Source organism: Podarcis raffonei, chromosome 14 (assembly GCF_027172205.1).
Source record: "Podarcis raffonei isolate rPodRaf1 chromosome 14, rPodRaf1.pri, whole genome shotgun sequence".
Lineage (NCBI taxonomy): Eukaryota > Metazoa > Chordata > Lepidosauria > Squamata > Lacertidae > Podarcis > Podarcis raffonei.
In genome coordinates this window covers 43,174,303-43,189,340 of record NC_070615.1, presented here as the reverse complement: position 1 = coordinate 43,189,340, position 15,038 = coordinate 43,174,303, and the positions used below count along the sequence as shown (strand labels likewise).

At 44.8% G+C, this 15,038-nt stretch overlaps 1 protein-coding gene across 3 annotated transcripts in view; it reads left to right on the top strand.

Annotated features, from left to right (window-relative positions):
- Positions 1-1,471: 1,471 nt before the first annotated feature.
- DAGLB (diacylglycerol lipase beta) overlaps positions 1,472-15,038 on the top strand; it is a 34,061-nt gene continuing 20,494 nt past the window's right edge. Inside the window, exons 1-3 of one of the 3 annotated variants that reach the window (XM_053364132.1) lie at positions 1,472-1,583; positions 3,955-4,079; positions 12,236-12,387. In XM_053364132.1, the coding sequence (XP_053220107.1) occupies positions 3,985-4,079; positions 12,236-12,387 (247 nt within the window). In that variant the 5' untranslated portion in view covers positions 1,472-1,583; positions 3,955-3,984. Of the gene's footprint in view, positions 1,636-3,954; positions 4,080-9,622; positions 9,764-12,235; positions 12,388-15,038 lie in introns of those variants that run through there. The other 2 variants (XM_053364131.1, XM_053364133.1) reach the window with 2 other exon arrangements.

The following is a 15,038-nucleotide window of genomic DNA, read 5'->3' as shown; positions in this document are numbered from 1 at the left end:
GAGTTAACATACATGGGGCTTGAGTTATAGAAGTGGTCAAGTGTGCAATCTTGTTCTCCACGCGGATGAACCAAGGCGCTAGTCCTCGTGGAGTTCTCAAAGCAATATCTGAGAGGCAGTACTGGATCGAAGTTTCCGCCAGCAGCCGCAGCAAAACGACCCAACGGGTCTTTCTCCCCATTCCTTGCCAGGCGCTTCTCCTTGCAGCGACGTCCCCTAGTAGTACGCATGTGTCTAAATAAGGCAGGGCATACAGACAAAGAGTTGCGCTCTCCACGGTTCCCTGGTAAAACGTCTGGTTCCCATTTGCAGCTGGCAGTTTTCTGCATGGGCGGGTCACAAACAGCAGAAATGCAAAAGAATTAATTCAAAGACTATAAGCAGGCAATCGGTTCTTTTTCACGACAAGGCTTTGCAGTCGTTAATTTGCGTTGAAAGGCATGCCCACTCCAAAGTGAATCTTACTGATTTTAATGAGACTTACTCCCAGGAAAGCGTGACTAGGACTGCAGCATGAGAGGGGTCAGGGAGGTGGAGTCCCAGAGAAAAGCCATCCCCTCTCAAACTTTTTTGCTACATTTTTGGGGGTGGGGTGCGATGGCATTTTTTTGTGAAGCAACGCATCCTAAAGGGGCCTCAGTCTAACCCTAACCTGCCTCTTTTTTTCCAATTTTTTAAATTAATTTTCCAAATAAATTAACACAAACAAACATCCATCCTAATTGTAATTAAACCAATCTTAATAACATTGTTAAGTGTCTTCTTCAAATCCCCTGGTTGAATTTCATTGTATATCATTTTAACAGTTTTCCAAAATCAATTTTTTCAAACAAAATTAACTTAATCACTTAACATCTTTCATTCTTTCTAATTTAGCTTTAAACATCTTAAATCCTATCCTTACGTATTTAAATCCTAAGCTTATCTGGCATTTGCATGCTTTTCCAGTTAAGTTATCTTAACATATTTAGCTAAGCAGTCTTTAAATTTCATCCATTCTTCCTGGTACTCCTCCTCCTTCTGGTCGGGGACTCTGCCAGTCAGGTCCGCTAGCTCCGAAAAATCCATCATCTTCATCTGCCAATCTTCCACTGTTGGTACTTCTTGTGTTTTCCTATTCTTTGCTAACAAAATTCTTGTTGCAGTTGTGGCATGCAAAAACAATTTAACATCTTTCTCTAACCTGCCTCTTTTTAATCAGCCTTTCCCAACCTTGCGCCCTCCAGATGTTTGGGGGGCATCCGCTCAAGAGTCATCCAAAACAGCAGTTTGGAGAAAGCTGTCCTTAAAAGTCGGCCCAAATTCCTGGGCAAATATTTATCCGGCGCATGGAGGCATCTAATCAGAACCGGTGTGCTAGGATGGAACCCTCTCCGCTTAATGCGTACCTCTTTGGTATGAAGCCCCGGCAGCTCCGCCTCCTCTTCTCTGCGCACGCTCGCCTTCCGACAAGAGCGGCAGCAAATACACACCCCCACGTGCCCGAGGAGGGCGCGTGCGTAGATGAAAGTGGCCAGTGGTGGTGAGAGGTAGGAGCCGGAATCGCGGCGCGGACGTCAGTGCGTCATGACGCCGTGTTGTCAGTGAGTGACCTGCTTTTGAGCGAGAGGCGTAGAGAGAGCCGGTGGGGAGCAGGTAAGAGGCGGGCAGTTCTGGAGCCGCAGTAGGGGGCGCTGTGGCGAGGGCAGCTTCTTGGGTGAGGGAGACTTGAAAGGGGGCTTTTTGGCGGGAGGGGGGTGCAGTCCCCGGATGTAACTGGAATAGGTATGGGGGCTTTCTAGGCAGGAATAGGTTAGGGGGCTCTTTAGGCGGGAATAGGGTAGGGGGCTCTTTAGGCGGGAATAGGGTAGGGGGCTGTTTAGGCGGGAATAGGGTAGGGGGCTCTCTAGGCGAAAATAGGTTAGGGGGCTTTCCAGGCAGGAATAGGTTAGGGGGCTTTTTAGGCAGGAATGGGTTAACAGGCTCTCTAGGTGGGAATAGGTCAGAGGGATTTCTAGGTGGGAGTGGGTTTGGGCAATCTTTAGGCCGGAATAGGTTAGGGGGCTCTCTAGGTGGGAATAGGTTAGGGGCATCCCTGCACATCACATGAGTAAAGCCCTGTTTAGGGAAGCTTTCCATGTTTAATAGACTATTGTATTTTAATCTGTTGGAAGCTGCTCAGAGTGGCTGGGGAAACCCAGCCAGATGGGTGGGGTATAAATAATAAATTATTATTATTATTATTATTATTATTATTATTATTATTAAGCAGGGGCCCTTGTTTGCATGGTGAAAATGTGGTTTCTTAGTTTCCCCAGAGGGGTGTTTGTGTGGCAGACGGGTTGGGGAAAGGGAGAGGGCATCTATAAGCAGTACCACAACACTTAACGTATAATAACATTTGAAACACACACCTGCACATTAAAAAAAAGAGTGTGTTGTGGCAGCATGAGAATGAGTGGTGTAATTGTGGTAGAAGAAGCACTTGTGGGCTTATGAAAGGTTGCTCTTGCCGGTGAAAGTTTGTGCTACAAGCCTGAGTCTGCGAGAGGAAAGGACGCCCCATTGCACTTCCTGGGGCTTGCTGCCAAGCAAGTGTATACAAGATCGCAGCTGTAAGTCGGTTGCAGTAAATGCAACAAAGAGGCTTGTGGGACTTGAAAGATTAACAGGCTTAACGTGGACTCTGGTCCCTGAAAGCTTATGCTATGAGGCTCTTTGATGAGTTTGCTGTAACAGACTAAGAGTCTTGTGGCGCCTTAAAGGCTAACAGAGTTGCTATAACCTTTCATAGACTAAAGGCTGCTTTGGTCCAGAAAAGCATATGCCACAATATAAGGCCTTGGTGTTTAAGGTGTCACCTCTTAAATGGGGTGTATTCATGTTTTGGAGAAAGTCTCCCCTTTAGGGAAACTTTTAATGTTTGACGAACTATTGTATTTTAATATTTTGTTGGAAGCCGCCCAGAGTGGCTGGGGAAACCCAGCCAGATGGGCGGGGTATAAATAATAAATTATTTTATTATTATTATTATTATTATTAAGCCGCAGGGCTTCTCTGGTGCTTTTTTAATCAAATGTGTGGTAATGTTAAGGCAGTAGACTGGATGGAGATTTTGGTTGATGGTGATGAGGAGAGCAAGCGAGAGGTAATTCAATATGTTGTGATCCTGGGAAGGTGATCCTGACAGTGCAAAATGTATGAAAGGGAAGGAAGGCTTTTAGACTGTGAAAGTAGCCTGGGTGATTTTACAGGGGCAGATTGGATAGGAAAAAAGAACAGGTACAGGATGCCATATACCAGAGGTTTTCAACCTTTTTGAGTCATGGTTTCCTTGACCTTTCTGCAGCACCCCTGTGGGGCTCAGGAGCCCAGTTATGTCACCCCTCTCCTGCAGAGCTGGCAGCCTCTCACCCTTTTTCAAACACCCTCCCTTGTGGAGTGTTCCTTCAGCCTCCTCTCCTCTCCCCTCCACTTGGGAGTCCTCTGGGCAGCTGCAGCTGCTCCCCCGGTGTCTGAGCTGCCCCCCACCCCTCCAAAGAGAGGTGCCTCACTGCCCCACAGGGGCCTGGGAAGCACTCCTGACCAGCCCCAGAGGCACCATTCACCTGGGGAGCTTGTAGCCAGGGCTGCTACAAGGATCAGCTGTGCAAGCCTTTGGGAGGCAGAGATGCAAGAGGGCATAAGAGGAGAGAGGGAAGGAAAGGACAGGCCAATGTTCCCTGTGGCACCCCTGACCATCATTCAAGGCACCCCAGGGTGCCACAACACACTGGCTGAAAACCACTGCCATATGCCATTAGATCTAAAAATTGACCAGTACCATTGAATGGGGGAAAGGAGGAGAGTTGGTTCAAAACCTGATAAAGTGGGCTCTAATTGGTTTCAGTGTATCTGGAACAAAGACAGATGTTTATATTTGGGCAGGAAAGGTATACTCTCAAGATTCTATAGTGTTTGCATGTTCTCCTTCAGAAGCTGAGGATCCACACCAGTGCATCAACAATGCCTGGGATGGTGATGTTTGGAAGGCGCTGGGCCATTGGAAGTGACGACTTTGTCTTCCCAGGAGCCTTTGAACTTTTCATCAGGTTGATCTGGTAAGATTTGCTGCTTAACATATTAACGTTGTCAGTAATGAACTAGGCACTACCTGGGGAAAATAAGCACTACTTAAATTTTTAAAAATGGGTTTTAGTAATTGAGCTCATGTAGAAGTTGTACTTATTCCCCTGGGAACTCTGGTCTTTCTTGTGTTGCACTGATGTAATGGTTTAAAAGTAAGAGGAAACCTTTCTGTGTATACCTGTCTGGATTTTAAAGCAAGTTTTGGGGCAAAGCCGTAATGAGCTGCCATTTGAGTCAAGGACTGTAAATAAGGGTGTGTCTGTAAAGAGGTTTCACTCCTGTTCTAACTGTGGTTAACTCCCAACCAGTGGGCTGAATACTATAATTCAGTAAGGTAGATAGTAATCTAGGGAGGCGGTTGGAGGATGGATGGTGGCTAACAGATTGAGGTTGAATCCTGACAAGACAGAAGTACAGTGGTACCTTGGTTTGCAACCATTTTGGATTACAACCGTTTTGGATTACAACCATGTCAAATCCGGAAGTGCGTGTCCCTTTTTTTGGATTACAACCCATTTTTTGGGGATTACAACCCCCTTTTTTTTTGAAGGCCCCATTGGCGAAAGTGCACCTTGGGTTACAACCTGTTTTGGTTTACAACTGGACCTCCGGAATGGATTATGGTTGTAAACCAAGGTACCTCTGTACTGTTTTTGGGGAATGGGGTGGGTGGGTATGGAGGACTCCCTGGTCCTGAGAGGGGTAACTGTGCCTCTGAAGGAAGAGTTGCGCAGCCTGGGAGTCATTTTGGACTCACAGCTGTCCATGGAGGCGCAGGTCAATTCTGTGTCCAGGGCAGCTGTCTACCAGCTCCATCTGGTATGCAGGCTGAGACCCCACCTGCCCGTGGACTGTCTCGCCAGAGTGGTGCATGCTCTGGTTATCTCCTGCTTAGACTACTGCAATGCGCTCTACGTGGGGCTACCTTTGAAGGTGACCCAGAAACTACAACTAATCCAGAATGCGGCAGCTAGACTGGTGACTGGGAGCGGCCGCTGAGACCACATAACACTGGCCCTGAAAGACCTAAATTGGCTCCCAGTATGTTTCCGAGCACAATTCAAAGTGTCAGTGCTGACCTTTAAAGTCCTAAACGGCCTTTGCCCAGTATACCTGAAGGAGCGTCTCTACCCTCATCGTTCTGCCTGGACACTGAGGTCCAGCGCCAAGGGCCTTCTGGTAGTTCCCTCCCTGCGAGAAGTGAGGTTACAGGGAACCAGGCAGAGGGCCTTCTCGGTAGTTGCGCCCACCCTGTGGAATGCCCTCCCACCAGATGTCAAAGAGATAAACAACTATATGACATTTAGAAGACATCTGAAGGCAGCTCAGTTTAGGGAAGTTTTTAATGACTGATGTCTTAATGTATTTTTAACCTTTTGTTGGAAGCCACCCAATGGCTGGGGAAACCCAACCACATGGGTGGAGTAGAAATTAATAACAACCACCACCACCACCACCTTTTTGGCATCCTCACAAAACTAGTTCTCACCTAGATCTTTATTAGAGGAAGATTCTAAACTATCATTACTGCCAACTAAGCATGCCAGTGTCACAGTTAGCAGTAAATTTTGGAGCTGGCCTCAACAAAGGCCCCATACCTATATGCTAATTGTGAAAATGCTGCATAATCAACTGTGTTGCCACCATATTTTGAAAAATGTGTATGTTCCCCATGCTGATCTCTATCAGCTGTACCATTTAGTATTCTCAAATCCCCCTGCCTTGTAAATGAAACTAAACAGAGTCCTACATAATTAACATTGTGTACCTTTGGAAACCGTCCCAATGACTGCAAGTATCTGATTCCCATATCGGGTGGTAATGGACTTATAAACTTAAATCATTGCTCCTTTGCATGCATTGAAATCTCCCGCAGTAAGGAGTGCAGCAGGATATAAAGGTTCTAAAGCAGGCACCCCCAAACTCGGCCCTCCAGATGTTTTGGGACTACAATTCCCATCATCCCTGACCACTGGTCCTGTTAGCTAGGGATGATGGGAGTTGTAGTCCCAAAACATCTGGAGGGCTGAGTTGGGGGGTGTCTGTTCTTAGGCCTTAATATAGTTGTCACAGATCGGATCCAGGCACTCTTGGAGGAAACTGATTTTTCTAGATGCATTTCAGTTGGGATTTAGGCCCGGTTTTGGCGCAGAATCTGCTTGAGTTGCCCTGTATGATGATGACCTTAGTTGGGAGAAAGACAGGAGAAATCTGACCCTGTTAATTCTCCTTGACCTCACAGTGACCTTCAGTACCATCAACCATGGTATCCTTCTGGAGTGGCTATCTGAGTTGGGGGTGAATAGCACTGCTTTGTGGTGGTTTCAATCCTACTTGGATGGTTGTTTCCAGAATGTGATGCTTGGGGAGTGCTGTTCAGTTCCAGGGAGCGTTCAATGCAGGGTTCCTTGTGGTTCAGTCTTGTCCCTCAAGCTGTTTCACATCTACATGAGACCGCTGAGTGGAGTCATCTGGAGTTTTGGATACAGCTCTACTTCTCCTTTACTTCTGCAAGTGTGACAACGGATGTACAGGACCAATGTCTCGCCTCAGTAATGGAGTGGATAAATAAACTGAAATTCAATCCAGATAAGACTGAGGCACTGTTGGTGGGTGAATGGATAGGAGGTGGCCTGCTGGTGATGGGGTTACACTTCCTCTGAAGGAGTGTGTTCACAGCTTGGGGGTTCTTTCGGATCCATTGCTGTCTCTTGAAGCTCAGGTGGCATCAGTGGTGCAGAGCGTCTTCCATTAGCTTTGGCTGGTGGCCCAGCTGTGCCCCTATCTGGACAGGGATAGGCTACCTTCTGTCATCTGTGCTCTGGTAACCTCTAGGTTAACTTTAAAGGTAAAGGTAAAGGTAAAGGACCCCTGATGGTTAAGTCCAGTCGCAGACGACGCTGGAGTTGCGGCGCTCATCTCACTTTACAGGCCAAGGGAGCCGGCATTTGTCTGCAGACAGTTTTTCCGGGTCATATGGCCAGCATGACTAAGCCGCTTCTGGTGCAACGGAACACCGAAACCAGAGCAGCACATGGAAATGCCGTTTACCTTCCCGCCAGAGCGGTACCTATTTATCTACTTGCACTTTGACATGCTTTCGAACTGCTAGGTTGGCAGGAGCTGGGACCGAGCAACGGGAGCTCACCTCGTCACAGGGATTCGAACTGCCGACCACCTGATTGGCAAGCCCAAGAGGCTCAGTGGTTTAGACCACAGTGCCAGCCATGTCCCTTATCTCGGTTAGACTACTGCAGTGCATTTTACATGGGGCTGCCTCTGATGATGGTTCGGAAACTTCAGCTGGTGTAGAATTCAGCAGCCAGGTTGCTCACCAGGGAAAGACTGTTTGAGCATAGAACAATCTGTGAATAAGATCTGTGATCTGCTCAAGTGGAAGCAAGGATGCCTTCCCTTCTACACTCTCCTTTCTGACTGTGATAGCTGTGACCTGAGTGTGTCTTCAAAATGTTGAAGAGGCAACACCCTGTTCTGAATTCATTTAGCTCCTGCTAGCTATCTCTCCTTTTTGTTCTTGGGCTCTTTTGTTCATCTTTGGATGAGAGAGGTTAATAAGAAGAATATTTCTGAACTTCTCTCCTGACATTTTGGGCATTTATGGGCAAAAGAAGGCCAAAGTTGTTATTCAAAGATCAGTAGACTTGGCTCAACAGCATCTGATAACTGCAGCTAACAAATAATTGTTCTCTACTTCTTAATAACTCATTAAACTGTGTAGAATCATGGCAGCTTTGTACTTTGCGCATTAACTGTCTCAAAGTATAGGAGAGCATTTAACTTTCCCATTGTAATTTGCTGCCTTTGGCACTGTTAGAAAGACAATTCAGCAAAAACCCCAGGAAATGAAAGACCGAGTTTGTGTGGAGCTGGAGCAACAAAATCTGTTGAACATGCTCTCCTGCACTGTGATTTATATGGTGAGTGTAGTGAGAAATTGATTCTCCCTCTACTAAGAGCTCTTACAGGAAGATCCCTGGAGATTCAGTATTGTTTTACTTAAATAATGTTTCCTTCTATATTACTGAAAGTGCTGCTGATTTCCCCCCGGCTTCAGTGCAGATCAGGAGAAATTTTCTGCTGGCTCCTTGAGACGAAAGAAAAAGTATTATTTCTTCCAGGTATTCTATAGGAAGCACCTCATAAATGGAAAGCCATTGATAAAAATGGAAGAAAGAATATCCACTGATAGTTTTCTCCCACCATGAATTGGTCCAGTCTCCATTTGAAGCCATATAAATTAGCGGCCACAGTCTCTGCTTTGTGGCAGCAAATTCTGTAAGTTAGCTATGTGCTGTTCATCAGATCCCTGTCTAACCACGACTGCATATAGTGGCAGGCAGCTCTAGCGCATCCTGAGCATTTTGAGGGCTGTAGCCATGTTGAGAGCAGAGCAGTGAATTTCTCTGTAGCCATCACTCGCAGTTGAAAGCAGGTTACTAGATCAGCAGTGGGATGCAGATGGACCTATATCCAGGCACTTCTGAGCTCATTTCCATAAGTCTTCCAAGGCAAATCACACAGCAGCAATCGGTGAAGTGAGGGCACCCTCACCTGATCATCCATTGCCTGTGTTGCAGCTGGTTACTGGGAAATGGGGGTGCCTGGGTGGGGTGAAGCTTGGGTGAGCACCACCTTCCTGCTCCCCTTCTACTCCTCAGTAACTAGCATCAATGGGGGCAATAGGGAGGTCGGGTGAGCACTGCCACCCCACTGACAGCTTGGCTGAAGGTACAGCCGATGATCAACTTTTCCCGTCAACTTCAAGCCTGAGAGCAAAAGCTGCTTACATTTTAGCTAACGAACTCTCAAGAATCTAGCCTCATTCCTAATTCTTCTTATCTGGAAGTAAGCGCCATTGAATTCAGTTGGATTTCCAGCTGAGCAGGAATGGTTAAGGCTTGCACTGTGGAATAAATGCATTTTTTTGGGTTGAATGCACCGTTCTGATTTTACAGCATGCCCAACTAGCGCAGTTTTCAGTTTCCTTCAGAGGTTGTTGATGTGAAGCAAAGGGCATTTGGAAAATTGAATTCATGAGTGATTTTATAAGATGTCTAGGGTTTAACGAGAGGGAAGCTTTACTCGAGAATGCTTGTGACTGGAAAAGAATATTTTTAAAAGATAGGTAGAAAGATGACTATTTTACCAAATGCACACTGCTTGCTTTTGTGTTCAGTTTATCCCATGGAAATAAGGCTGTGCAAGGCAGATCTTACTTGTGTGACAATCTCAGGTATACAAAAATGCTGTCACTCAAGCAGAGTTATGTGGTTGTGAAACGTTAATTACTTGTTGCAGCACAACAGAAGGTTTCGGCCTTGCTATCCCTGACTGATGTTACTTAATTGATTTAAATTGCTATGGTTGTTTTGAACAATAGACACTACGGTATAATGTCTCCCCCCCCCCGCTGTGTTGTACTGGGAGATGCAACAGCCTATCAGATTAGGCTAATTGTAGTAAATTTCTTTTTTTCTGTACCCTTTCAAATTAGCTTAGTGAAAATGCAACTCTTGGATGAAATGAGGTTGCAGTCCAACGGGGCGGAGAACGTTTTTTAGTCCAGGGGCCACATTCCATCATGGGAAGCCTTTTGGGGGCCACTTGCAAGTGGTCGGTGGACCCTGAAGCAAAAGTGGGTAGAGCAATTATTAATATGTTTACATGCTACTTTTCTACCTGAAAGGGACTCAAGGTGGCTTTCAGCTAAAATAGAAGCAGCAAAAATTATGGGGAGGGGGGACTCAGTCATTAAAAACAATTAAACTTCAATGCAATTAAAATGTGTGTGTGTGTGTACAGGTCATTACAATAAAAACTGACAGCACCAGCCCTTTCTGTACAGACAGTTCCCTAAAGAACTGTCCCTTCCAACTCTACTATGAACCTGCCAGTGGAAGGACAACAAATTGATTCCAATGTTGCCTTTTGCATTTAAAAGAAACAAAAAATTTGAAAAATGAAAGTAACTTTCTTTTGTTGGACCTGCTTTTAAAAGATGGATACAAATGGAAATTGTCTCCTCTAGAAGGAGCTTGTTAAATTGTTGCTGGAGTCGATCTGGGGATTTCACAGCTGTGGAGATTAGGATCGTGGGACCAGACTCTGGCCTTGAATAAAAATGTGTTTAGAAGAAGTTTTGGTGCTTGCTTTCTGCAAGACAAGTGCTTTGTTGGATCAGATACATGAGAAGATGGATTTGATGACTGTTGCAGTTAAAAACTTTGGACAAACAGCGAATACTTATATAGAAACCATTCAGGAACCAACCCAGGAACCTGTTTTGACAGGGCAAGTGCAAATGCAGAAGACAATGGAGGAGGTTGCTGCTGAACCTCAAGTAATACAAATGGAGAGATCCGAGGCCCTGCAGGAGCACAAGCCGCTGTTCTTGAAGAATGAATCTGGAGCGGGCCAGGGCGGGTCTGGAGTTGTGGGGGCTCTTAATTTTGGAGGGACTTTGAAACATGTTTTTAAATACTTTCTGGACTACACTGCTGACTGTGGGGAATGGGACTGTGGGGAATGGGCTGATTTGCTGAGGGGAGATGGAGATATCTTTGGGTTGGAGTTTCCCCGAGACCTACTCCTCAATGAGAAAGGAAAGAAACTAAGAAAGAGATCAACAAAAGACAAGGTAAAGTGCAGGTATAAACAAGAAGAAGATCTGCAGAAGGGACATGGAAAAGACTTAAGAGCCTCGGACATAAGATTACCAGGTTGATGGACTAGATGGAATGGACAATAAGGACTGACATAACCCGAGACCAGGAAGAAGAGACGTTGGATGAAGATTGGAAGAAAGTTTTTAAAAACTTATTTTGGGAATTAGTGTAAAATTAACGAGTATTAGGGAAAATGTTGGAATGAAACTATTTGGCTTTAGTAGAAATGATATAAGGAGTTATGTATAAATAAGTATTAAGTTTTAAGCTCTAAGGTTAAAATAAAGTAAGGTCAACTGAATGACAGAATATAGTGAAAGATGGAAAGGATTTGTTGAGTTAATTAATAGGTTAGACTGTTAAGATAAAGAATTTGCTGAAACAAATAACTAAACTAGAATACAAAAAGGGAGGTGTGAGGAGGTCGATGAAACATGTAAATGAAAGATAAAGATATGGAATATTGGATGTGTGGTTTTTTATTGCTATTGTATTTTTTTACTTTTTTATTTTTTATGTATTGTAATGTATGTTTTGTTACATTTTTTGTTGTTTTCTTTTCTTCTTTTTTCTGTAATTTTTAAACTTCTAATAAATATCATTAAAAAAAACAAAACAAGGAGGGAACCAGTCTAATTTCTCTAGGAAGGGATTTCCAAAGTTTGGGAGCAGCCACCAGGAAGGCCCTCTCCTACATACCTACCAAGCGCACCTGTGAGGGTGGAGAGATTGAGAGAAGGACATTGCCTGAAGATCTTCAAGCCCAGGCAGGTTCATATGAGGAAATATGGTCTTTCAGATAGCCTGGACCTAAACTGCATAGGGATTTATAGGTGATAACCATCACTTTGAATTGTGCCTGGAAACAGACTGCTAACCCATGGAGCTGTTGTAGCAAGCTATAATCAGCCCCAGGTCAACCATTTGGCTGCAGCTCTGTGAGCCAGTTGAAGTTTATGAGCACTTTTTGAATGCAGCCCCACACAGAGCATGTTTCAAATGGGGTGTAACTAAGGCATGTGTCACCGTCGCCAAATCAGGTATCTCAAGGAACAGGCTTCTTTATGCAATAGGCTACATTCCAGGCATGCGGAAGCCAGAGGTTTTCATGCGTAAACACATACATGTACTTTTCCATCTGCCAGCCAGCTGGCAGGAGGCATTATCAAAGTTCAAGGACACTTTCCAACAAGGAAAAGCCCCTGATGTGGGTGAAGAGTAGTGCCAGTGAGAGGAATGGCCTGGGGAGGGGTGTATCCTAGGGGAAAGTCCCAAAGGCCAGATAGAAAGGCCTGGAGGGCCACATTTGCCCCCATGTCTGAGGTTCCCCACCCCGTATATTTCTTCTAAGTGCATTAATATAGGATCTATCTGAGGATCTGCATCGTGGCCCAGGCTTCCTTCCTTGCTGACGTCTTGTGCCTTTTGTTTTGCTCTCGCAGGTGGATTGGAATTCTGGTTTTGTACTCCATCCACAAAGGGCAGTTTAACTGCGCCGGTGGAGCGTTGCTGCACAGTTACCTGCTGGTCCTCCTCATTCTCCTGGCAGCCATAATATGTTCTTTGTGTTCTATTTTGTATGTCAGCATGCAAGGTGAGTGGCATTCTGCATTGCAATTATTTAGCCTGTATGAAAAGCAAAGTGATGCCCATCCAAACTGCTCTCAAACTGCCAATAAAGAGGCTTGGCATTCAGTATTAATGCAGCAAAGGTGGCTGGGGAGGCCCAGCCAGATGGGCAGGGTATAGATAGTAAGTAGTAGTAGTAGTAGTAGTAGCAGCATGGTATAGATAGTAAGTAGTAGTAGTAGTTGTTGTTGTTGTTGTTGTTGTTAATATTATTATTATTATCCTGAATGCCTTGGCTCCTGAACAAATCGGCTCCCGAACGATCAAAACTCAAAAGTGAGTGTTCCAGTTTTTGAACGATTTTCGGAAGCTGAACGTCCGACAGGGCCTCCACTGCTTCCAATTGGCTGCCTTGGTTTCTGAATGTTTTGGAAGTTGAACGGACTTCCAGAACGGATTCCATTCAACTTCCAAGGTACATCTGTATTTCTCTTAGGTGGTGAGCTCACAGCAGGCAACTATTTTGTTGTGAATGCATCGTGCAGCATCCAGCAAATGATAATTCTCGATGTTCAGTTGAAATAATGGCAGCAGTGTTTGGAGATTGGTTAGTAATAATTCTTTCCCCCCGATTATTAAAACTCAGCCAGAGGAAAAATATTTCGTTTTTAAAGCAGTTCAGGGATGATGCATTTTCCCTTCCTCCCATGGGAGACATGGCAGCACTCACCCTGTTACCTGCATTTAGATGTCAGGTTAAGACTTATTTTGTGCTTCAGGCCTTTGGAAATCATAGAATCATAGAATCATAGAGTTGGAAGAGACCACAAGGGCCATCGAGTCCAACCCCCTGCCAAGCAGGAAACACCATCAGAGCACTCCTGACATATGGTTGTCAAGCCTCTGCTTAAAGACCTCCAAAGGAGGAGACTCCACCACACTCCTTGGCAGCAAATTCCACTGTCGAACAGCTCTTACTGTCAGGAAGTTCTTCCTAATGTTTAGGTGGAATCTTCTTTCTTGTAGTTTGGATCCATTGCTCCGTGTCCGCTTCTCTGGAGCAGCAAAAAACAATCTTTCTCCCTCCTCTATGTGACATTCTTTTATATATTTGAACATGGCTATCATATCACCCCTTAACCTCCTCTTCTCCAGGCTAAACATGCCCAGCTCCCTTAGCCGTTCCTCATAAGGCATCGTTTCCAGGCCTTTGACCATTTTGGTTGCCCTCCTCTGGACACGTTCCAGTTTGTCAGTGTCCTTCTTGAACTGTGGTGCCCAGAACTGGACACAGTACTCCAGGTGAGGTCTGACCAGAGCAGAATACAGTGGCACTATTACTTCCCGTGATCTAGATGCTATACTCCTATTGATGCAGCCCAGAATTGCATTGGCTTTTTTAGCTGCCGCGTCACACTGTTGGCTCATGTCAAGTTTGTGGTCAACCAAGACTCCTAGATCCTTTTCACATGTAGTGCTCTCAAGCCAGGTGTCACCCATCTTGTATTTGTGCCTCTCATTTTTTTTGCCCAAGTGCAATACTTTACATTTCTCCCTGTTAAAGTTCATCTTGTTTGTTTTGGCCCAGTTCTCTAATCTGTGAAGGTCGTTTTGAAGTGTGATCAGTTGGCCCAGTTAAGAATGGCATTCCCCCCCTGCTCCTGGATTGCTGTTTTACAATGCACATTGGTTTTAGGGGATATTGCCGTATTACATTTTAATGAATTATTTGTGTGCTGCCCAAAGAGCTTTCAGGCTGAAGGGTAGGATATAAATGTAATAAATAATAACCTTTGAAGTTTGTGTTTTTTTATTGGTAATAAAAGGTTGTAAGTTTTACTGTTTATTAAATGTTTGCTATTCAAAACATATTATGTATACATGTGTGTATGTCCCATTAGAGGTGTGTGTGTGTGTGTGTATCCCATATGTTTGTGGTGTGTTGTATCCAGTTGTGCAGCCGAATTTTGCCCTCTTCACTTCACTCCCCTGCAGCCCTCCAGATATCCTCAGAATCTGCTCTGGAGGGTTGAGGGTTCACAGGGAGAGGACAGAGCAGTCCCATTGGACACAGTCCATATAAAACCTATAGGAGCGTGTGTTCTGTATTGTACTCATTTTCATCAGGAATAATTTTATTATCGACAGGCGGTAAAGGTATTTATTAAATTGATTAATTATTGCATATCAACTCTGTTATAGTGTTTACCATCCCAAACGGTCAGGTTCAGTGCCGTGTGTTGTTATAAGCCGATCAATGGCTTCTCACCACAATTACTTTGTTCCACCACAATTTTTGGAGGTTGCTGGGAATCACGAATGCAGAGAGCACTGTTGTGCTTCGGTCCTGCTTGTGGGTGTCCCAGAGGCATCTCCCTCGGATTGCAGGATTTATTCCCTTATCTACAGACGAAGCCCTAAATCTAGAATAACGTTGTGTTTAGTTTGTTAAGTAGGACAGTGGACACCTAGGTTCTGCCTGGGTGAGGCGAGAGCAGCTGCAGCTCATCCTTGTTAACACTAAACCTTGGTTTAGCATTACGTGTGGGCACAGCCTTTGTGACTTTGGTGATACAAACTGAATGGGCTTGCTTTCTTGGAATTTGTACAGACATAGTTCACCACTTAATAATAATAATAATAATAATAATAATAATAATAACAACAACAATAACA